At 36.7% G+C, this 25,133-nt stretch overlaps 1 protein-coding gene across 8 annotated transcripts in view; it reads left to right on the top strand.

Moving 5' to 3' along the window:
- CNKSR2 (connector enhancer of kinase suppressor of Ras 2) overlaps positions 1-25,133 on the top strand; it is a 204,822-nt gene that overhangs the window by 75,466 nt on the left and 104,223 nt on the right. For 6 of the 8 annotated variants that reach the window (XM_085050763.1, XM_085050743.1, XM_085050794.1 and 3 more), the window contains exons 6-8: positions 7,418-7,537; positions 13,950-14,009; positions 18,765-18,833. In XM_085050763.1, coding sequence (XP_084906889.1) covers positions 7,418-7,537; positions 13,950-14,009; positions 18,765-18,833 — 249 coding nt within the window. The remainder of the gene's footprint in view (positions 1-7,417; positions 7,538-13,949; positions 14,010-18,764; positions 18,834-25,133) is intronic. The other 2 variants (XM_085050753.1, XM_085050771.1) reach the window with 2 other exon arrangements.

Raw genomic sequence — 25,133 nt, 5'->3', positions numbered from 1 at the left:
TTTGAAATGTAGTGTTTTACATGTGCAGGTGAAAAGGTTGATGACAGAATTGGGAAAGTTGATGATAGAATTGGAATTGAAAGCAGTCACAATTCCCTCTCCCTTGAAGATAGAAAAAAGTGTTGTGCGTTTAGCCCGTTAGACTATCTGGTGGGGAGCAATCCAACGGTAAAAATAAGGTTCTCTGATATAAAAGAATAGTAGTAAATTTTGGGAAAGGTTTAGAAGGAATCTTGTGTAAGAAATACTGTGAGAACTAGGAAAGATGGAGAGGGGGTGCACAGATATTGTAGAGAGAGAAGGTAGATTCTCTCTTCTTAAATCCCAAGATCACTCTATTTCAAGTCCATTTTCAGAGTCCATTTCCCATCTGAAGTGGTGTTTGACCAGCTTCCCATCCAGCTGCCATTGAATCATCAGATACAAACATAGAGCTGTGTTGCTGAGGTGACTTAGACAAGAAGTTGAGTTGAAACCCTTGGGCTCATCCCATGTAATTTCATGTACCACTTTCTCTTCACAACACAAGGAAACAAGTTTCTCAAAAAAGGAGAAAGGAAATTAGTTACAATCAATTAGCATTTCATGCAATTAGGATAAGGAAATCCTTGTTGCAAGGTATTGTTCTTACTAAAGGATACAAGGTATCCTTCTTACATAAATAAAAAAGAACTAGAGCTACAGAAATGAAAACAAAACAAAACAAAAACTTAAAGGACAGTTATGTCCTCTTACTTTTAGGATATCAAGGTATTCACCACCTTAGGAGCAGACTGTTGAATCCAAGTAGTAGATTTTTGTCCACATTACCTGTAGGTGGTCCAGTGGTTTACTTTATGTTGAACCTGTGTTCTGGGTTGAATGTCTCCTTTACCCACTAAGTAAAAGAGGTTGGGTTTTTTTTGACTCGCTCTGTTCAAGGGCTGGAGTTCTGTAAGCACACATCTCCTGTGGGAATGCTGCCCTGTTTCCTCTGGAGTGAGCCTACTTTGTGCCAAATCAGGCAGCAATAGGATGTGTGGGCACAGCGGGGATGAGAGACCATCCTTCCGTTACTGAAGTGCATACAAGGAAACCTCCAAAGTTAACCCATCACTGAGTCTTCATGTCTTCCTCTAAAGCTTGGTGACAAAGGCAAGATCCTCAAATAAATGGCTGATTGGTTTGTTTCAATTAGGTAGGGCCAAAAAGTAGTTCATGTGTTCATATTCTAACTGCACTAATTGTTTTTGAAAAGCAAATGAATGCCCTCTTCTCTTCCCAAGTGGCAGTGTGGGTGTGCCTGTGGAGATTGCTGAATCACCTTGTCCACAGATAGTGTGTTTCAACATCAATAAATGTATTCACGTGTTAGCTTTTCAGGTATTTTCATTTTAAGAAGTAGCGTCTTGGGGAGACAGAACTCTATAGCTTCAGATTATATTCAAGAAAGAAATATTTTTGTTTTCTCCAGGCAATTTGAGTTTCAAATGCTTTAAAAAAGAATTTTGATTGTCAGTTATGGTATTAGGTTAAGTAGTAAACTAATCCACGTTATTCAGGTAAACACATAAAATGTATCTTAAAGGAAAAAGGTTGATTGAAAAATTATGATATTTTAACAAGAAATCACCTACTTAAACTTGTTTATTTCTTCTAAGCAGAGTTTCAAAGTGTGTCTGGGGAAAATATGTCTACAATTTTTTGTCCTAGAATTGTAGGAGTGTTAAAAAAATTTATTTAAAGACAACTACATTTCTTAAAGTTTTGGAGTTTTTTCCTGTGACTTCATTCACAGAAGCACTTGGTTTCTGTGGAATAAGAAGCATAAACCCACACAGGAATAATGTGTTGGGCTTTGCTCATTAAAATGTTGATCTTTCTGAAATATTCATGAATAAAGAGAAATGCTTCATATTTCTGCAACTTCATTTCTTAGTATGTTATTTCCAGGGTATCTTTTACCGAGTAAGCAATGTAATAAATAAACAGTTTAATAATAATAATAATAATAATAATAATAATAATTTCTTGATATAAACAAAAAGTAAATAGCACTAGAAAATAATACCAACAGAAGTAGATGGCAGCAGAAAATATTAATTTCAGAAGAATAGGTTTTAGAATACACTGGGCCTAAATAGGAAAGGTTAAGCCATAGGTGTGGTGCTGGCTTCAAAACTGAAAATTAGTATGCTCTTGCTAGTTCTTATTTAGAATCTTTACATTGATTTAACTTGAGATGATAAAATACTTGGAAAACTGCTCAACTTAAAGGGCTATCAGTTTTTATCTGCTTATTTGGGGAATTATAAGTTAATCATTGCAAAAGTCTGAGTGGAGCTTTAAAATATTTGAAGAATAATTCATTGACTCCATCCAGCTGTTCAAGGCTGTATGTTATGGAAATATCCAGTTCAGATTAATCCATGTGAAGCAGTAGAGTATTAAAGGGAGAGCAAAGCTTGAAGAACTAATTATAGAAAGTAGAAGCCAGGCTTCAGTCAGATTAATAATAAGTTTTAACTGAAAAACATTAATAACTTTTCTTTTAATTTTTTATTTTAATTCCATAAGAGAAAAGGCTGTTTTCTTGAGGAGTTTCATTTTTTTGAAATCAGGCTGCATTTCCTGCAAAAAGAAAATACAGTTTTATTCGGTTGAAAACTGTAGAAAGTGGATCAGCAGAATAAAGCTAATATTCAGAAGTTTTTTGAAAAACAAAGAGCTATGTAAATTAAAAAAGAGTTACTAAGTTGAAAAGGAGAAGAATGAGCAATGGATCAGAATGTTCTCTTTTTCTAAGAGCCTTGTTGAAACCACAGTGATGATAATTTGTTCCTGCCCACTATATTTGAATATTTGTTATAGAGCTATAATGGACTAAAAATACATTGTCAAAGGTATCATTTTTATAGTCTTAGAAAAAACCAAAAAAATAAAAAGTAACCACCTTCTGCCTTTCAAGAGTCTATACATTGTAAATGGAACCGAATAAGCTTCAGTCTAATAGAAGCTTTTCTTTTTGCATCCAAAAGCAGATGCAGTTCACTGTTCAAACTTCATATATGTAACAGTGCATGTTCAGGCATGCTTCATTTTAAGACTACTGGAGTTACCCATGCATTCTGTACAAAATAACAATTGTTTTGGACTAAAATTAATTGGTTAGTAATTATTTGGTTTGGCTTAAGTTAATTTATTAGACTTCATTCATCTTGGACAGCTGTAACTAACTAAACTAACTGCCTAAGTTGAACATTACCCTGACATTTTTTCTTGCTTTTAATCTTGATAGTCCATATGTCTTATTGGTATCCTACCCCTCACTGAAATGCCATTGGTGAGGGTGCTGATGAGGGAGGCTGGTGCTTTTCTTGTCCTCAATTCTGGAAACATGTTTAAGCCAGGATGCTCCAGTATTGCAAATACTTGGCAAAACAGATTCAAGCTCAGTCACTAGCCTGGGTAAAATTAAGGACAGGGACAAAACTAAATCTGTTTGCTTGAGCAGGAATTCTTGGTGACCCTAGAGGTGCCTGAGTTGAACAGACAGCAGATGGACAGGTTGAGGGGAGGCCCCTGAAGCTGTGTCCATGGGTGCTTCACTCTGCTGCAGAGCACAGACATTTTCCCAGCACAAATTGAAGTAGCCACAGAGAATCGGAACATATGCAAATCTAATTTAGTCACCTTGAGGTCCCCATCCCCCAGCTGAAAGGAGGAGCAATTGTGGAAAAGCTGTTAGAAATTGGTACCTTACAGTCCAAAAATACAGGTAGAAACTATGTATTATCTGTCATTCTTCATGCTCTGAGGCATGAAGTAGTTGCCTGCTGAGGGAAACATAATGTTTCCCTTTGAATTTCTACCAAACAACGAGGTGCTGTGTGGTGATATTTTTTGTTCTCCTTTGAATCATTTAGCTTTGCACATAAAGACTGTGGTGTAGCTTCAATCTGCAATTATAACTGTGTCACTTGAATAGAGGGGAGAATTTATTACTGAAGTGCAGTGATGAGTTACTGCAAAAGAGAACTGAAATCATTGCTTTAAGGCTTACAGTGAGAACAGAGACCACCATGTGACGAAAGGAGAAAATGTAATTGTCTGTTGGTTTCTCTCAGTTAGTCTTTTGTAACTTGCCTTTTTTTTTTTTTTTTTTGGCCTGGACAAATCCTTCCCCTGTGTGCAGATACCTTGCACACTGGGAGCTGAGTGCAGCTTGAGAAAGGCTGGGGATTTTTAATGCCTGCTGATTTTTGTGGGAGCAGTTGGATCCTCAGCTTCCTGTGTGTCTTACTGTAACTAATACTGCATTGCAGCAGGCATTCACACTTAAAAAGGATAAAGGATCCTGATCTCATTAACAATGTTTTCATAATCAGAAGTGTAGTTTTACAAAGCATGCAAAGGTAACTGCCATTTGAGAGAAAAGGTGGCTACCACTTGATTGCAGTGGAACTAAAATACAGCTTGTCCTGAACAATTAAGCTGAGAAATAATGTGTTCATAAATTGTTAGGAACAAAATTAGTAGAAAAAAATGCAGTGTTTGAGTACCACGTGGCAACATCTTTGCTCTGAAAGACCCTGATCCACTGAATAAGTCCAAGCTCTGTTTCCATGCAGTTGTCTGATGGGGAGGAAGCATGCTGCTGGTGAACAGAAAATTGTTTGTGAGTTTATGCTGATTAGGATATTATCAACATGAACTGTGAATGAGATGTTCCTGGGAATAAAGGCAAGGAAGAATGCATTATTTTGCCTGTGTCAGCCTTTGGACACGTTTCCAGTAAGGGCCCACATACCCTGCCTTTGCAGTGTGGAGAGAATATATCTCACATATTCACTTACTGCTGTGTAAGTGTGTTCTCCTTCCTGCCCTGGCTCTCTCTGGACAGGCTCAGAGTTCATGAAAATTTGCCTTTAACGTAAGCCATATAGATACTTGATCCTACCTATAGTTCAGCTCTTTAACCAAGGAATATTTCATGAAAATATTTAAATGTAAAATAGGTTTTAGGGATAACATGCTCTTGGACTTCAGTGGGAATATCTAAGAAAGCTCTGAGATCCAAAAGACAATGGTATTTTAGAAATGCGTTGAAGCATATGGCAGATTTTTTTATCCTAGCAACTTGGTGATTTTGACACTCAAAATTCCCAGAGCACCTCTTGGGGAATATTCACACCACCTTGTTTTAGGATTGCAACCAGTATAACTGTACTGGAATGCTGATCCCCATAGGCATTACTGTATAGATTGTCTGTACCCCTCTCATGGGAGGCAGAGGGAGAGCAGCTGCTCCAGGGAGATATTTAATGCATCTCAGCTTAGGCCTCTGCTCTGTGCCACGTCCTGGACTTGCCCAACTCCTCTCTTTTCCCCATCATCTGTCAAGGCAGCTGAGAACGTGTTTTTTGATGAGGAGCCACACCTGTGAAATGTCATACCTTGTGTTAGGTGGTGGCAACATTCCTTTTCTATGTGTTTTGGCATCTCTCTGCAATGTAACAGTTGAAAATCGGAGAAAAAAATTAATTCTGTAAAAACAGAAGTTTCTCTGAAACTGCGAAGAACCCCATACATTTAGTGGGTTTAGAGGAAATTAATTGGAAGGATAGGTGGGTGAATACAAGTCTAAAGAGATATGAAAAATTCCATTTTCATCTGCAGAGAATAATTTATAATGTGGGTCTCTTCACTTTGCATGAATAGCTAAGTATTCTGTAATTTTTTAAGCAATTTTCCAATAATTGTCAGTGCAGTTACAAGATGAAAATAGAAATAACATGCCAACACTGTATTTAAAACCACAAATAAACAGAAACATAAGCTTTCATTTTTATTATGTAATTTTATATAACTTTACCTTTTAAAAATGCCAGCTCAAAGCAATTTTCATGTGTCCAAATTTCAATAAAGTTCACTTTTCCATTTTTATGTAGTTCAGGTAAAGCACAAACCATTCTTAGCCTCATTTTATATATTTTTTTACTTTATGAAATAATGATTCTGCATCAAAAAATAGAAGGGTGGTGTGTGTGGCTATGCTTGAAGGTAGTATTATTTTCTGTAAGAAGGTCATGTTGGTAATGCAAATTTTGTTATATTTTCCATTTGATTTTGATTTGCTTATTCACGCTGAAACATTATTGCTCAGTAAAATAAGTGATCTGTATACAAACCTAAACTTTCAACTGTTTGTAAATAATTTAAAGGAGAAAAATCTCAGTGCTGGTCTGTAACAGGATTAAGATGTCACTGTCATTGGATTTTTTTTCTTATATCAATTTTTTTTAATTTTCCCTTTTATATAAGATATTTGTGACTCGCCATTTAGAATTATAATGCTGATTTGGCAAGCGATTATACACAGTTTTACATTATTTTTCCATATCATCATTGTAGATACTTTTTACGGTAAGAACTATACTTCGGAATCTTGGAAGATTCATTGGTGCAACAGTTGTGTGCAGTTGTGTCTCAGTTGTTTGAGGAGACTGCTTAGCTTTCATCTTTTGAATTTCAGAGCAGTTAAGCTGATTCTTAATTGGTTTTGGAGATACCCCCAGTTTTGGAACCAGGAGAATGTTCTAATCCCTGAATTTGCTGACAAAAGATGCATTTGGAGACCTGAACAGAGAAATCATTTAAAGTTACTGAAAGGGGACTTCATGGAAAACATTAAAACTCTCAAAAATCACTTTCTTACAGAGAATGATAGGAAAACCTCACAGCTTTCCTGCTTCTGAGAAAAGAGTGGTCAGGGAGTGAGAGATCAGGAGATAAAACAGTACTACTTTCACAGTCTCTGCCTTTTTAGAAATTTTTTCTCTCTTGCTGCAAAGACTGCCAACAATAACTGGTTTAAGAGCTATCCCATTGTGAAGTGGTGATTTACTGTAATCTTCTTGTCTGCAGTAGTAAATCATGTTTGGCAGCTGTAGAACATGAGAAACCTAGTCCAAAGACAATTAGCATGTTTTATTAGTATAGAATAAACTTCAGAGTTAATGGGAGTTACCTGTCATCATTAAGAACCTGATTTTCTTCGGTGCTGAGCAGCTGCACATTCTGTGGAAATTAGTGAGCTTTGAGGCATTTATTGTCTTTGCAAAAGGTGTAGGTAGGGTGGGGGTTGGAGCTCACCATGCATTCCCTGTGTGCCTGAGCAGGGCACCTATCCCTGAGAGTGCATGGGAACTTCTTTTTGTCTCTGCTCAGATGCAAAAGCATTTGCCTCCTGTTCTTCCCTGGTCGGTTGATGTGTTAGTTCAGGGTCATCATAGGTAATGTATTGCTGCCCAAGGCCTTACCCCCTCTGCCTTGTATGTACTTGAAAAATATAATGGTTTAAACTGAATATTGATATGCAAATAGTTAGCAATGGTATACTTATTGTGACATTTTCTTTTCTTTTTTTCTTTCCTAGTGTAAAACACTCTCTGGCGTCTGTGATCACATTATCTCACTCTCTTCTGATCCACTGGTTTCCCAGTCTGCCCATCTTGAAGTGATCCAGCTTACAAACATCAAGCCAAGTGAAGGGCTGGTAAGAAGTACGCAGTTAATCAAACCCATCACCCAGGATGAGAAAGTGATGTTTTAAAAATAAGTTGTATATATGAAAATTAATAAGACATGTTAGCCTTTTCTGTTTTGAAGTTCAAAAATCATTTGGTTTCTCATGCAGCTGGGCCAATACAGGGGAGTATTTTGTAAAGCTGACCAAAGTATGCAGAATTCAGTGAACAGGGAGAAATGAGCAAGAAGTTCTTGCCGTTTTTACCAGCTTCTGAAAAATAGTTCAGATTGTTCTATGATCTTGAAGTCTGAAGGGACTTAAATTACTAAGATCAACTCAACCAAGAAGTTTGCGTGGGCTTATGCACAAAACCTGTCAGATTCTGGAAAATGTTTCATAGTATCTCTGGGATATAAAGCTATTTTATAAGTTATTCCAGAGTTCCACAGCACTGCTGATAAGTAATTCATTGCATTTTATTGCAAGAATTCTGCATTCTTAATCAGGTGCTTGTAAAGGCTCTTGATTCAGCCATCCTGTGTTTGTTGTTCAAGAGCTGACAATTGATCTCGTTTACTCGAGTATCCATCATCCACTGCATGGAAAAAACCAAGGCTGGTAACAAGTCCAGATGTATGACTTTACATCATTAATAATATCTGTTCCCATAATTTTTGGAGGTAGAAAAGAAGGTGATCAGAATACAGTTAAACATTTTTTGTGTAAAGAAATAGTTTTTGCAACTTCTGCCCAAGCTTATTCTTATTCCATTTTCTTGAGTAGTCTTGAAAGAGGACTGCTGTACTCTTTGCAGCAGGTTTTTGAAGCTGTCTGGATGTTGTAGTTTTGGAGAATATTTTGGCTTGTGGGCTGGTTGTTGCTGGGTTTTAGGTTGATTTGTTTTTCTTGGCAAAGGTGATATGCCAAGTTATTTAGAGCAATTGTACACTAAATTAATTTTCCATTCTTTTGGAAAATCGCAATTAAAATATGAGAAAAACCCCAAACAGTTGGATGAGTAAATATGGCCCCATCCTTTGTTTTAGTCTGCAATTTGTTTTCCCTTCCTCTACTGGCTTTCTTTTTTATCTCTGAATCCATTTTAAATTTGTCCTTCAGGATTTCAGCTTCTCATGGATTCTCTCCTCCCTCTCTTTCCCCCCCTTTCTCCTGTAATTTTAACTCTTCTACCACCTCACTGCAGTCAACCTTTTGAAACCTTATCTTCTATTGTAATTAGGAATCTTCTACCCCTTTCTCTTGACCACCTTTTTATGAGTTCTGTCCATTTTTATCTGAACTTGATTTTTTTTTTCTGTCTTGTGACTGGTTTTTTTTTTGTTTGGTTTTTTCCTCTCATTTAAGTCTTTGTGTAGGTTGGTGTGAACTCCCAGGGACTGAGAAATGTTGAGTGGTATTTTTGTGAATAAGGATATGTTTCATGGGTCTGTTCCTGCTGGGTAGCTGATGAGAGAATATCTTTCCCTCTCTGTGTCTCTGTTTTACACCCTCTGTCTGTCTTGTCTATTTAAACTGGAAACTCTTCAAGGCAGGGCTTTTTCTTTTTATGTATTTGTGAACCAACTTAACAGGGTCTTGATGTCATTGTCATAACAAGAATTATCTGTATTTTTAAAAAAAAGGAAAACAGCAACCATGCAGTATACAAGCCATAGAAGGACACAATGTCATTTTGACACAGTAATGTTTTTTATTCCTCATCCTTGCCTGTGTGCCACTATTGTGTTGCCTCAGCATTGTGCTGTCTCCTCTAGATTGTGAGCTCTTCAGAGCAGGCGCCAAGGATGGGGTATTCACACTGGGAGACTGAAAATCATCCCCTTCCCTCTGTAACAGCGCCAATCCTGCCAACAGATCACCTGTGTCATGTGGTTCTTGGTGCTTTATATGCTTTTGGGTTGTTGGGCTTTTGTTTATTTGATTGGTTTTCAAACTAATACTTTTGAATCAGTGCTGCCCCATGGAGTGCTAAGGGTGTCAATTTAAGAATTGATGGTGGAGCTTGGAGTTGCAAATATTCTCTGCACATCAGAAACACTGAAGCTAAATCATTTCTGGACCTTATTCCAGGATTTGTGCAATGATGGAGGTGGAAAAATGGTTTATTTTCAACTTTCCTGTAGATTTTTAACCCACGTGCCAGTTGTGTGCTTGCTTTACCAATCACTAAATAAAATGCTCTGTAAAGATGGAAGGACTTCAGGCAGAAGAAAAAAGACAAGGATGGCTGCTAACTGGGAAGATGTCTTTGTCACCTCTCACAAACAGAATATCTAACATCTCAAATTCAACAGCTAAGAAGCTAAAGTAAATCTGGGAGAGAAAAAGGAAAGGAGAAGCGAAGAAAATTAAAAGTTTGGAAAACAATACTATTTCCCTAAACTCAGGGTAAATATGTGCTGGAATTAAGAAAATGCTTGAAGCTGTTACAACTTAAAAAAGATTGGAGCATGATCAGGATGTTTTAATCAGCACAAATACTGTGTTTGGTCTTTTCTTGTGGAAACATATTTGTCAGAGGTAAATGTAAATTGTCAGACTAATACCTTACTGCAGAAGAAACAAGTAAATGTGTTACAGGGTTTACCGTGTCTTATAGATACTGAAACTAACTCACACCTATGACTAAATAACCTGTCAAGGGGAAAATGTTGTTAGGGTGTGATGTGGAGAGCCTCTTGTGTACTGGGTAATACAGTGTTACGGGTGGGGTTTGCTATTGGTTTTGTTGTTTGGGGTTTTTTCCCTTTTTGTTTGCCCTCCATTCTTGTCTCTTGTGACTGGCTGCATTCATGTGTTCACCAGTGAGTGCTGCTAGGGGAAGAAATATAACCTGCAGTGGCTGTGCAGTAAGGGTGAAAAGAGTTGTCATGGTAGAAAGTTATTTAAAAAGCCTTAAAATGGATTAATGTGGTCAACTGTACAATCACCAATGTGCTCCCATGTGTAATCATTTCTTTTTTTCTTTTTTTTTTTCTTTGAGGACTTGCAGGTTGTTTCAACTGTATCAGTAAGCAGAATTTAATTTTGTATGTTTTTACATTACATTATATGTTTTTACAGAGACAAAACTGACTAGCTTAGGTAGTATGTTTTACCATGAAACAGACTTAAGAATATTGCTGCTTGACTGAAAACACTGAGTGTATTTAGACAAAAAACAGGAAACCAGGTTTTTCTTGAATAGTTTTTCTGCAAGTCACTTTCTACTTTATTTTTATTTTTAATATAGAACAGAGTATCAAAGAACTGTACCAAAGGTTAATCTTGAATTTCAATTGTTTCCTGCTCATATAATCATTTTAATCCCAGTCAGGTAAGTGACTGTGATGTGATTTCAAGCTTGCTGGGTTCAGAAATGCAAAGGTAAATTCATCCAAACATGAGAGTGACTGTTTGGGGTTCCTTTTTGCCTCCTGAAGCAAACACAAAAGAAGCTTGTCATGTAAAAAATCACTCATAAAATACAAATCATAGATACAGCAGGGTGTGGCAGCTGATTAAAGTGCACTGCTGACTCCCTTTCCAGGAATCCAGTGTACTACTCTTCCTGATATTTCTCCTGTATTTTTTGGTTTGAAGAACTGAAAGAAAGAGTTGGGAAAGAGTTATAAACAGCATTCTAAGAGCTGTTCAGGGTTAAAGAGGCATGTGCAACTTTGGAGGGCTCCATGAAAATGGAGTAAAAGTAAAAATTCAGTTATATGTGTGATAAAATGGAATTAGTGTCTTCTTTTCTTTTCCATCCAGCATTGCATAAAATATGTTAGAAATGTATCACGTTCTGTTTTCATTTTTACAAAAATATAAACAAAAACAAAGAAAGAAGAAAAAAAGAGCACAAAAGTCCCTTTTCTAACCCTTAACTTAATCATCAGGAAAAATTGTAATGATTGGTTTGAAATTAGACCTCTGCCTGTAACTGATCAGGACAATCTCTCATGTAATTAAGCTTGAGTTACTAGTTTTTTAATCCAGGCATACATTTATTCCTCGTTAGTGGGTTGGTTAGCTTCTGGTTATTTTAGTCATAAACATTATCTTTCCTTTCATCTGGTGTAACTGATTCTTGTTAATTCTTAGCGACCTATCTTTGAATACCTAAGATGTGTGTCTACCAATTTCTTTCAGTGCAAATGGACAGAGCACACACTGATTGATCTCCCCTGTATTCTTGATTGCTAAGAGTACTGTTGACATTGTGCAGCCACAAGGAGGCAGAGAGTGGAAAACTTGTAAATGTCTGTGGTATTCTTATTTTCATTCCAGATCAAACAATTGGAAGCCAGAAACATTCTCTTCTCTGTACCATTTCACATACATTGTTCACTTAAAACAAGGAGTGGAGAAACATGGGTGAAAGGGGCTTATTTTTGTGTTGCAAAATGTTACCTCCCCTCATTTAAAAGCTGCTTTATAACAAGAAGTATGTTGGCTCTTGCAAAATTAATGTGACATGGTACTAATGCAACATTTATTAATTTTGTACGTATGGAATAAATGCAATCTAGGGTGGATATCTTTCAGCTTCCTTCTTCCCTCTTTCTTAATGTATGCAAAATCTTGATCCTAGCCTTTCAAGAACATTCTGCAAAAGTTCTTTCTCCTCTTTTGCATTTTCAAAGTGTTTTAAATTTGTAGAAAAGACTAGATTGGATGTGATTTGCACTCTGGAATGGTAGCACACTTGGATGAACTTACTATCCTTTGGAATAATGCTTTGCACAAAACTTAACAACGTAACCATTAAGTGTGAGACTTTTCCCTTGGCTTTCACCCTGATGTGTAAGGTTGAAAGCAGTAACTCACTGTCAATAAAAATGAAGATGTGGCTTTCTTCAGAAACTGTGCTGTGTGAGGAGCTGACTCAAAGTTCCTGCCACCATGGTCACTGTGATTTTAGCACTTGCTGTGTTGCAAAGTGTATGGCCCAGTCACTGAGATCTGTATCCTGAGAGGGTTTGAGGCCCTGACTGGTGGTGGTTTGAGGGTGGGTGTGTACCAAGGAACAGATACCAGCATATCTCAGCCTCTTGTGTGGCTCATTATCCTGTAAGATATCTGTATATTACTGTTAAGATGTGTGTACGTTAGTGTTTCCCTACCTCACAGGGGTGTTGTGAGGAAAAATGTGTGAAAAAACCATTCGATATTTGAGTTAAGCAAAATCTATATGATGGAGCCAATCGTTGGACAAATTACTGAAGGTGCATAGAGGAGCTGGGAGTTGAAGGATGATGTCAGGGATTTCTGTGTAGTAATAAGTAGATTCTGGATTTGTTGCCTTCTAGCAGCTGAACATGACAGCTGGGTTTGATGCCATTAACACTATGTAATTGTGCAGAACAAAATAGGAGTTCACTTTTGAGCCCCTATCCTAAGAAACTCTGAAAGTCCCTGGTTTGTTTTTCTGGGGATGTTATCCACTTTGTTAATTGAGGTGTACTTCCTTGTTTCTGCTACCAAAATCTGTCAATTCTGGTCCTAAACTAGATTTGTCCAACTTGATATGTCTTCTTTGCCTGTTTACCATACTTACTCACCAGTGAGTGCACTCTGCTCCTCAACTAGGAACAGACTTCTCGGTGGCACTGTGATTAAAAAGAGAAGAAATAGGTTATGGAGAGAATGTTTGCTGAGGCACTCAGTGTTTACCTGCTTTCAGTGAAGTGGTTGAGGGAAAGGAGATTCCTCAGAAATTGTTGAACGCTCAGTATATGCCAATTATGTCTCCTTTTTCCTTCTCTTAGTCTCATAGTGGATGCTGTTGAAATGTTTGAATTAAGGCTTGGTGAAAAGGCATATTTGAGACACTGTCTTGGACTACCCATGCAGGAACTTCTGTCTGTTTATAAGCTATCCCTCCTTTTCCAAACTTTTTTGAAACAAGTGGGATAGCTAACAAAGCTGATGTTGAAGTTTTCAACGAGTTTTATAGCTGAAGTGTTCACTGGGATGAGTGGGGCTATGAGAAGGTCTTACAGCAATTTTGCAGGCACAATTCCAAGCACTTGTTAGCAGTTTGAAAGTTGTGTTTGCAGTGTTGCCTGCTGAAGACTCCAGATCGTTTAAAACTCAATGTAGTTTTCAAAGCAAAATGGACATATTTATCATACTGAGGCAATTTGTAATTCTGGGGCTTTTTGTAAGGCATTGTTATATTTGTAGTTGAAGAAGTGTATTAAAAAAAGTGGAGAGTATTTATGGACATAACTGTGGTAATCATTTTAGTTTGTTATTGCTAATTAGGGCCAATCCTATCCAGCGACAAATTCCTCATGGCATGCTTTAAAGTCCACAAATCTTAAAGAGAGCAAAAAGAAAAGAGAGATTCTTTAAGAGATATGCAAGTTTTGTTTGGATGGTGATGGTTTGTGAAACACTTTAAAAATTCTTTCCCATGATGTCTTTTTCTTAGGGTATGTACATTAAGTCAACATATGATGGTCTTCATGTAATTACTGGAACAACAGAAAATGTAAGTATTGTTAATACTGTATGTTCAGGCCTGGAAGCCTTTTTGACCTTACCTGTGGTTAATGCTTTCCCTTTGCTATAAACTACATTTTGCTTGCAAACTTGTGCTAGTTGGCTGTTAAGAACCGATGGCATGTTGGACAGCAGAGATGCTTGTGCTTGTTTACCTCAGAATTGAAAGAGCTGTTCCCAGTTTAGGACCAAGAGTATCAGTCTTGATTTGTTCTTGCAAGACACCTAAAATGCTCTAGTTGATCAAGACAGGAAGCAGCTGTCTTGGAGTTACTTTGCTCTGTGAATAAAAGATAAATGTCTATTATGTTTAAGCTGTTATGCTGGAGTTTGCTGCAGTGTTAGACAAACAGCTTTTATATTTTCCATCTATCAAGCTTCATTTTGTAATAGATGAGTGCATGGAAATGGACATCCCTTCACATTGACAAATAATCATGTATTTCTGCATGAACTTCTGAGTAATGCCTATGGAAAGGAACACTTATTACCAGTGAAGTGTTTATAGAATTATTACTAATTCTCACTGAAGGCATTAAAGAGCAAGTAAAATATAATAGACTACTTTTCAAAAGCTTTTGAAATACAACCTCCTTTCCTTGTACACCTTATTTAGGGAACTGGCTGTCTGTTAGGAGTTGAGCAAAATGATAATTTTGGGAGAAAAATCTTCTATCTGTGATCTTCAATTAATGTGGAACAATCACTAAACAGCACTGAGCTGTTCCATAATGTTTTAGGCAATTCCTTTCAAAGATTTTGATGGCATTTTCTTAAAATGAGGCTGTCAGAAATGTTTGTTTTACCATGCTACTGTGTCATCCTGTGGGAAGTGCAAACTACCTACATGGCATTTACAGCTGCTGCATCTGATCTGCAGTGAGGTTCTGTTAACATCTCAATAAAACAGGCATATTATTTTCATCCTTCCATGGGAGCTGCAATCTGATAGCCTTTTTCCTTTCTGTTTTCTGCTGTGGGCAGGATATCCATGTGTTATAACCGATAGAAAATACCTGTTGTAGAATTTGTATGAATGCCACCTGTCTTAGAAAAAGAAAAATGTAAGGCATTTCAAGGAAAATCAAAATTCTAAAGAGTCAGGCCTACAGCCATCATTAGTGAAATTAGCAAAACTAAACAAACCAAACAGAAATATAGTTGAGCTTAATCTAGAATATCTATTAAATGAAGAGAATAATTTTTAAAGTTCTCTGTAAAAGAGAGATTTTGCAGAATGTCTCAAATTAAAGAAGGAACAGTTTCTTTCCATAACTTACTAATGGATTTAATTTCCCAGGGGAAAAGATAAAAATAAAATCTTAATGCATTCCCTCAAAACTCTTATCTTTTGTGATTCATGAATATAATTTAAAGCTATGTCAGGAAGCTTCAGTCATGATGACTCTTCTGCTGTTGTTACTGACTCTTTCACTCACTGTGACACCCTGGAGGTGCTCACAGCAGACCAAGAAACTGCACTCTGTTGTGAAGGGAAAAAGCTCTGTTGTGTTAAAGCATTTGTGAAAATGAGTAGTGCTTTAGAGAAAGAAGGGTGTTTCCTGCTTTTAAGAACACAGTTTCTAGATGCTTTCTTTAACACTCATGCACACAAACAACACACAGAGTTTTGATTTTGGTAGATGGAAGGAGAAAGATTTAAGCAGCATGATTAGAACAAGATCACGATGATGCATATGTGATCAGACCTGCTGGTCTTCGCATGTTTACTCTTTGCAATATGGTTTAACTTCTAGGAAACAAGAATCCAAATTCTCTTCCATTTGAACAAAATTGTGTGTGTTTTTAATCTCTGAATCTGCTCTTCCAAGTGAGACAGTGACACATTTTTTTTTCTGAAAGATCCTAGAGGAGAACATGTGTTTGTATTAAACACAGTATCATGGTAGTGCTCTCCACATTGATGTAAGAGAGTAGTTGTATAATGACAGTTCTGCTTTCTCTGTTTGGCATTTGAGGTGTTTGATATTCACCTGCAAAGCCCTTTAGAGTTTGGATCTTGCTGCTTGGCATTAGAAGTCACCTCCCCCAATACATCAGCCCTGCAGATCAAAGCAGCTGAGCTCTGAGGCTTGAACTGAGAGAGGGCAGCACTCTTCACAGGTCACTGCCCTATAAGGGCTTCTCTCTGGTGGCTCTGTAGCATTAGAGCAAGCTGAGCTTTCCAGTTCATGTCTTCTATCTTTTGTTTGGAAGTAACAATCTAAAGGGTGTATTGGTCCAGCAAAAGAGTTTAGCTTTCTTCTTGAGTAGCCCTTCTAGACCATGTTGGAGAGATTCTTTTAATGCACAAACCAAATGTGTCCTTCAAATAAGACCATTTTGTCCTTTGTTTTTTCAATAAAAGGGAGTATTTTTCTAAAGTAATAGCATGCAGTGCATCTCCAGCAGGAATGTGGCTTTGAAGCGGGTGCTCCCAATGTCACCACTTACTTTGATCTGGTTGGCTTTGCATGGTACCCTTAGATTGCAGGGAAGAGAGTCTTTTCAGAAGAAATAACACCAAAATCTGCACTGTGAGCATGCAGAAATTGTCCTCCAGGGGCTCTAAACTGGACTTTCAGGCAGTGTGAGCATACCAGGGGAATAGGAAAATGACAACATTTAGCATAAAGGACAAAACTAAGTCTATTCTAAAAAATAAATCCTAAGCAGATTTTGAATATCTTTTAGTTATTGATGTGTGACCCTCAGTGACAGGTACTTCCACCACTTCAACTCCCTGTTGAACCAAATTACCAGCTAATGAAGATACAGCTGTGACATGGCACACTTTGTTCCTCCTGGTAGGACTTTATGAGTGGATTCTGTCCTTAATGATCAGCGTGTACATCTAAAAAAGAAAGATCATATCGATTCTCCTCTCTTTTCCTTAAATAGCCATGATAAAAGATACTATTTTACATCAAGGTCTGTTTTTTACTGGAGAGGAAAAAACAATAAGAAACAGGAGTTGCAATCCCTTCATAAGACCACAGCCTTGACATGCCTTTATAAATTATTTTTACCTCACCTTGCAGTGTATTTGAGGTATAATTGCCATGAGGCTTTTTTAACATAGACTTTTCCAGTTTGAAGATTATCAGACCATATTTTAATGGCTTGGAAAACTGCTACACAGAATACCTGTTTTGTCAAGATTTAAGCTGCAAGTGCTCAAGACACTATAAAGCAAAGGTTGTATCATAATAAAATCCTGAAGAGGTCAAGGGTAATGACACAAGATTCTCTTGCATTTGCATTTTAAAAGTCTTAGGTGTAACTACGTCTTGCTAAAAGAGCTGTGTTGCATAGGGGGATTATAAAGATTTTAGAGGTATGAATTGGTGAGTGTGAGTAGCAAAACGACAGACAGAAGACAGATTATTAGAACATAATCACCAGTGTTAAAATCTTTCCCCAAGTCAGTCGTCCAATACCTTTATTGCTTAAATAGTGACAAAATGTCAAGGCTGCTGTTCTTTATATAAGTAAAATTACATTCTTACCAGCCCAGTTTGATTTAGGATGTTCTGTGCAATGTCTGCTAGGATTGAGTCAGCCTCTCATGTCTCTTTTGGATATCTTTCATTTGGACACTGTTGTTAACTTAGGCCATGAATTATGTGCAATTGAACTAGAAAGTCATGGCATAGCTATGGGACATGTTTTGAATGGGGATGTAGTACACAGGTTATTACAAAAAGTCCACATTTCAGGCCCAGAGCATTTTCTTTAGATGACCTCTTATCTCACATAAAAATGAATTTCATTTCATTCCCGTACATAAAATTTGTAGCAGTTTTTTTGGAAATCTGAGCAACATGTTTCATTTGGGGTTTTTTTCCAATTGTCAGTCACTTTCTACTGTGGAGTCAATTAAGTGCCTTCTGGCAGCCACAGTACTGTGAGAAAAATTAAAATGTGACTCTCTGAATAACTGAAGGTACTTATTTTCCTTTAAACTTAAAAGTATTCCCCTCAGAAAACAGTTGGTTTACTGTAAAGGCAGAAGGGAAAAATTGTGAGACATTCACTTTATGGAAGAAGGGGTTTTTTATTGTGGTTTTAATTTTTATTTGGTTTTTTTTGTTGTTACTGAGATTTTTTTGAGGTAAAAGCAAAGTACAAAGCTACTTTGCTTTTTTGAAAGTGTGATGACTGTAGGAGTTTGATGATGGTTGCATTTCTTTCACCCTAACAATGTTCCAAAACCAAAGTTACCATTAACTTACTCGCTCTTCCTAGGTTGTACCTAACCTAATCTTCTCTTCTTATGTGCTCTTTGCAGAACAGTAATTTACCAAAGCTCTCTGCAACATATTGAAATGTTGTAGAATAAAAATGAAAATTGCTTATGAAGAATTGCCAGTTAGTCTTGGTAGGTTCAGAAGTCAGCCAAAGATTGGCTTTCAAGGCTTAGGAGGTGTCAGGCAGAATAAAGCATCCTTCTGTCAAGATGAAATTCAAAAGAAATCTTTAGGACTTGGTTATCATATATATTCTTTCTTTCATATATATACACCTTTCTTAACATGTGATTTTATTGTGTAGAATAGTACATATAATTTTTCTCCAACAAGAATGAACTGATTTATTAAATATTTCTTTAATTCTTTATTTCAGAGTAGAATGTCATTATCAATCTAACCTGATTTCCATAGCTTAGCAATCATACTGCTGAAAGAGAGATGATGACTGGTAAGACCTGTATTCTTGATCATCTCTTTTATTTTAAATTCAGTCACCCGCAGATCGGTGCAAGAAAATCCATGCTGGGGATGAAGTGATTCAAGTTAACCACCAAACTGTGGTATGTATAATTCTGTTCTGTGTCAATTGGAGATAGAGGTGTCGTGGCACATTAGCATGTGTAGAGAAAAAATGTGTAGAAAAACGTGTTTTTATAAATCATTATCTCTTCTAACATCTAAATTTTCCTTTTCTCTTTTGAAACCACATACTTCTGAAGTGTTAAGCTAAACCCTGATCATCTGAATATTACATGAGATATCAAGTTAGGCTAGATAGCTGTGGCTTGGGAGATCTGTTAGGGTGTTTTCTGCTTCCCCATGCTCTGTTAGTAAACAGTTGGTTTAAGTGTAATGGAAATTCTGGGTTGAAGGGATGCAGGGAGTTGGAAATGTTGTGCCTTTGTGGGTTTAAGATCAAGAATACTTCCTGGAAGCTGGAAAACTTACTACCTTTCAAACGTTCTGGAAAGTGTAGAGCATGTTTTATAAGAAGACAAGCATATGAAATTTTCATAGGGCTAACCTAGGGTGATTAACTTAATTTAAAGACAGGCTTTTCAACTTGGAAATTAAAATGAAACAAACCTTTCAGATATGATTGGCAAGAAAACTAATACTGTGCAAATTGCTCTTTGTGGGAACAGGTACTGGTGATTTTATTTAGGGTTAGTGAACTGTTAAAATGAATTTACCTTTTCGAAGGTAAGGCTTTGTAAGAGAAAAGAGCAGACTGTCAGTATAGAAAGCAGCTTTTCCAAAATATAAGGTTTCTTAAGAGTAGTAAAAGTCGATGTATGATATTACTTACATGTGTTGCAAGCATTTTAACAGACAAAAAAGTAGCCTGACCTGTTGTTATTAGTGCAGCAGTCCTTTGTTACAAGTTGTGTTTTGTCATTCCACACGGGGCTCCACTTCCAGCTTTAGGTCATCATATGTCATGTCAGCTTCTCTGCACAAATTAGGGTAATATTTCACTATACCCTCCAGTAAAGTTTGAGATCAAATATACTGTACATAGATGGATCTTAACTGATGAGAAGATATCTTTTGAGCTATGCATTGTAATTTGATAAATCTGAGCAGGTCAGGGTGAATTTTAATATTGTTTTGGCTATGTAGGTTCTTTACAAGTGTAAAGATGATTGCATGATTACTTTTCATGTACAGTTGTTGACTGATTTCTCTTTTTCTGCACTAAGAGAGCTTATGACATCAATTTGATTTGAAAAACATTTGAGAACATTATTATTTTGGCTATTAAAATATATATGTACACATCTGAAGGAGCACATCATTAAACATTCAGTGCTTCTGCTAGCTAGTTTTTCCAGCAATTTCTGATGTTGCTGTAAAGTTGCCTTGTCAATTTGAACATTTCCAGTTGGCTAGGTATTTATTCTACTTTTCTTAACGCACTTAAAATACATTTATTTGATGGAAAGATCAGAGTCTTACCCGTAACACTAACAGTAATGTTTTGACAAGCCTTAAGATGAGCTTTGTTACCTAGTTGGATGGAATATTTAATTTAGGACTTGAGTGTTTTGGCTTTTGCATAAGTGAAGTATTTTCAGAGGCACAGAAAAAACTATTGGTTTTATTTCTAGGGAAAAGGACCATAGGGAGCTAAGACATACTTAGTTTAATACAGTGGAGTGAATACATATAGTAGTAGACTAAATCACACATGTACTTACGCTTTTCTTTGTTGTATCAACAATAAAATTGAAATAGTTGTCATAATTGATATTGTATACAAGTAATTTTCTTGTATTCTAGTGTTGATTTTTCCACAGTGAAAGTCAACTAGGATTTTCTTAGAGATGTAGTAGCACCTCCCATGTTACCTTTGCAAAACTAAACTTCATTCACTCTTCAATTTATAGAGCCCAAATATTTAATTTTTTTCTATAGATTCTGCAGAATGTGACAAGAGTCTAAGTAAATCCTTTTATACTCCAGCCCCTGTCATGAGGAATTTACTGTCCAGTTCTAGGAATCTGTTTTTCTGGGAAGAGGTATTATTCCTTACAGTGATTCTTGCTTAGAAGATAAATAATTCTGAAGATACTACACTTTGGTTTTATTGTTTATTGATTTTTTTTTCACACTTGATATACTACTTAGCAGCTACAAATACAGGACAACTTGCTTCCCCTAACTTATCATACATATCATATGTGCATAACATATATATCATATGTAACTCGTCATATTTATATCCCTAGTATTAACCATAGAAATAAAATATCTAATTGTAAAGCTGTAGGGAAGTATTATTCATATGTAGCCATTATTAAGGGGATGTCTTGTAAGTGAAGACTCAATATGTAAAATAAAACCAATCTTCACTTTAATTTCTTTTAGAGTTAAAGCCTTTTTAAAATTTTCTTCAGTTATTTCAGTGCCTTTTATCTGTCAAATTGTAGTTAATATCTGTCTTTTGCACTTTATATTTCAAAGAATAAATAAAAATATAAGGAAGAGAAATTCCATACAATTGGTTTGAAAATCCAACTTGTTAGATAATACTTTTTACAAGAATCACATTTTAATAACTACAAAAAGGCTGCTTTTTCAGAAAGCCCACTGGCTTTCAAATAAGCAGCATAACAAAATAGGAGAATAGTTAAGTGGTTTATATTGATTTTCATTATGCATGTCCTAATACTGGGTGTCAAATAGTTTTAAATTGTCTATTGACATTCTCTGCTTGTAGTGATGCTTAATCTTCATAGTATTTAGTTTGGCAGTGAAATCAAAGAATTTCAAGTGATTATTTTGATTGTTTTCTATTTGGTAGAAAACATACCTAACAGGATTATTCCACTTGTTGATGGTAGGATGTCTGGAATGTAAACACTGTCCAAATTTTAAAAATAAAAAAAAAATTGATTAGGTCTAAAGTCAGTGAAAAGTTAAAGTTCAGAAAATTGTCGTTTAAATAGTGGTTTCTTTAGGTTAAATAGCTATGTGAATCTTTTGTGTCAGTTTTGCCTTACAGGAGAGATCTATTCTTAAATAAGAACTAAGGGTCATAACTCCCTCCAACATGAGAAGGTCATCGACCTGTTGGACCAAGTCCAGAGGAGTGCCACAAAGAGGAATACCTCTGCTGTGAGAACAGGCTGAGAGCTGAGGCTGTTCAACCTGGAGAAGAGAAGTCTCTGGGGAGACTTTGTAGCACCTTCCAGTATCTAAAGGGGCTACAAGAGAGCTGGAGAGGGACTTTTTATGAGGGCCTTTATTGATGGGCCAAGGGGAATAGCTTTAAAGAGAAAGAGGGCAAGTTTAGATTAGATGTTAGGAAGAAATTCTTTGCTGTGAGGCTTGAAAGGGACTGGAACAAGTTGCCCAGAGAAGCTGTAGATGCCCCATCACTGGAAGTGTTCAAAGCCAGGTTGGATGGGCCTTTGTGGGGATGTCTCTGCCCATGGCAGGGGGTTTGACACACTGTGATCTTTAAAGTCCCTTCCAACCCAAATTATTTTGTGATTCCATGATTCCTCTATTAAGATTCAAAGGATTTAGACAATGTCTTCTAAACTTCCCTGAAAATTCCATCCTTAATCTTCTCTAAAAGCCTGTGTATCTAAAATATTTCCAAGGTAAACAAACAAGCAAAACCATCTTCTTTATTTGGGTATTTCAGAATTTGCACTGTACTGCAGTATTCATGTTTTTGCCCATATGTAATTCAAGAGCATATTTTGGCTCAAGGTAGTCCTTTTTTGAACCAACTGAAAGGGATTATTTTTTGCTTAAATGAATTAGTACTCTCCACAGTACTCTTTCTGGTTGCATCAGTGATAAAACAGTAAAACACAGTAAAGTCAGTGATATAACAGGAGCAAATACTCTCAGCAGAAAACAGAGGTACAGACTCAGGATGGTAGAGGATTCTTGATTGTCTGTTCTCATGTAGTAGTTTCTTTATTTTGGAGGCTTATTTGGCACATTGCTTATACTTTGAGTATGGTATGACTTGTGGATTTCCAAAATTTTTGTCAGTTGGCTAAAACTCATCAGAACTTATGTAAATATTGATTATGGAAAAAAAATAGTTGTCTATGGTCAATTATCAATCTGTTGCATGTAGAAGCTGGTAGGTTTAATGTATTTAACACCTTTAAGCTGTTAACTTAGTGAACAGTTAAGCTGTTAACTTAGCTGAATTAGTGTTTTTGGAATCTTGTAGAAGATAACTCTTAGCTTTTATACATCAAGTTTATTACTGTGGAAGCTCCAGTGCACCATACCAAGTCCACATAACTGACATGCAGGAATTCTTTTTGTATTTACAGTACAAAAAATTAGAGGAGATTTTGCTAAAATTCTTCTGAAACATGACAGATACATTTACAAAATCATACCTTACTTTGTTGGAAGTGTATGCACATAAGAGTATGATGCCTTTCTAGATATCCATTCTAACTTGAACCTTTGTTTAGAAAAACAAAATAACAGATTTTTATGATGCACTGTACAATTAGTGAGGAGAGTTCAACATCCACAGAATGTCTCAGGATTTGTTGGGAGATGGTAAATTTCAGTTCATAGGAAATACTGAACTTGGAGTGTGTATGAATCCCTGGAATGTATGCATCCAAAATGGAATTTGCAGTCGATGACTTCTTGTTTTGGGGGGAATGCAAACCAAACCAAAACACCTCTAAGTAGAGAAATAACATTGCAAATATTTCTGTTTGGTTTTTTATGCACTGTTTCAGATTCAGCTAGGCTTTTGTGAACGCAGGTATTTCATTTAAGGCCTCTTGGCTTTGAAGGAGGCAGTATTTCTAAAAAGGGTTAGTGGGGAAGTGGGCTGGAATTGTATAAGGGAGGGGACAGCAGTGTCAGTCCAAGCTTTTAACACTAGATGTTTGACACCTTATGCAACTTCTGTTAACAACATCTTTATTTAAAACCGTATTTTTATTTTCTTATGATGCTTGACTTGAACAAAAAGCAGTGCAGCAGGATCATAAAAGTTCAATGGAAAAAAACTTTTTGTTCAGTTTCCTTCTGTTGCTGTCATGTATATGCTTTTATGGAAGAGGAGACAGAATAACAACTCCCAAATAATGCTTTTAATCGTTTGTGAATCCTTGGGCTTTCTTTGTTTACAAAACTTTGGTAAATGTTAACACAAATAGTTAATTTTAAAGGTGGGTGGGATTTACGTTCAAAAGTTTTTTAGGGCTATTCAGAAATGTTCATGGAAGGCTTTATGGAAGTAACCTAGTTCTGTCCTACACTATCTGTAGTTTGACAGGATAAGGGGGTCCATGCACTTGGCAGTTGTAGACTGTGCTCCAACTACCCTCTCAAAATTTCAGTATGATTTGCTATCCTGTTTTTACAATCTCTGTAAGTGTTGTGTAGTAGTGAGAAAGTAACTAAATTGTCACGATCTCTTCAAAAGAAAAGATATTTTTGTCAATTTGCAATTCCCTCTACCATGGAATTTGTGTAGAGATTTTATGGTGTTATTTATGTTATTTTTTTTTTTACATGTGCAGATACACACAAATATTTTATTATTGCATATGTCAGGGAAGTGTGGTATTGCAGAAGAGAAATGTGTGATGGAATATGACCTTTCATTTCCCCATGGGAACAAATTCTGGATGCTCTTGTCCATAGAATCTCTTTTCTGTTGCTCGCTGGGGCTTGTTCTGAGTTGATGTGTGAAGCACACACCACTTTGATGAGCACAGGCTCATTCTTATGTAAACAATGTGGTGTGTCAGTGTGGGCATCCAGTTGCATTTCTATCTCTGGCAGGACAGGACAGCTAACAAACCAGTCATTGTCACATCCGTGTTAGACCAGCATAAGCTCTGGCCAGCCCATGCTGCTTCATGTTTCTGCCAAACTTTTAAAAAAATTTCTCTATTAAATTTTCACACTTAAGCACAGCTGTGTCACACTGCAGTGGGATTTCAGTTGCAGCAGAAAGCCACTTCTGCCATTCAGCAGCTACCTGCCTCCTAGATGATAACAGAACTAAACTATGCCAGTTTTTCTGCTATAATTTAAAGTCAACCTGCTTGTCTTAGCTGAAAGCATTAAATCTGGTTGACTGTGTCCAAGAATGAAAAGGGAACACTGTCAGTGTCACTTTGTAAGGCACAGATGGTTGTGGAATGTTGCTCCTTATTGCCTCTGGCTCTGTGAGTGGCATTTTTGGTCCTGTGACCTGGGCACTGGCATCCCACATCCAGAGTGCTCTTGGATCTGTGCTCCAGAGCACCTGATCCCAGCCCTCTGCTGCAGTTATGGTGCACTAGAATGTATGCTGGGCATGATAAACCTCATCTGTTGGATTGGTATGATACTGGTGGAGCTGTCAA

Source organism: Lichenostomus cassidix, chromosome 1, assembly GCF_008360975.1.
Source record: "Lichenostomus cassidix isolate B80296 chromosome 1, HeHo_3.0, whole genome shotgun sequence".
Classification (NCBI taxonomy): domain Eukaryota; kingdom Metazoa; phylum Chordata; class Aves; order Passeriformes; family Meliphagidae; genus Lichenostomus; species Lichenostomus cassidix.
This window is presented reverse-complemented; position numbering and strand designations above follow the sequence as displayed.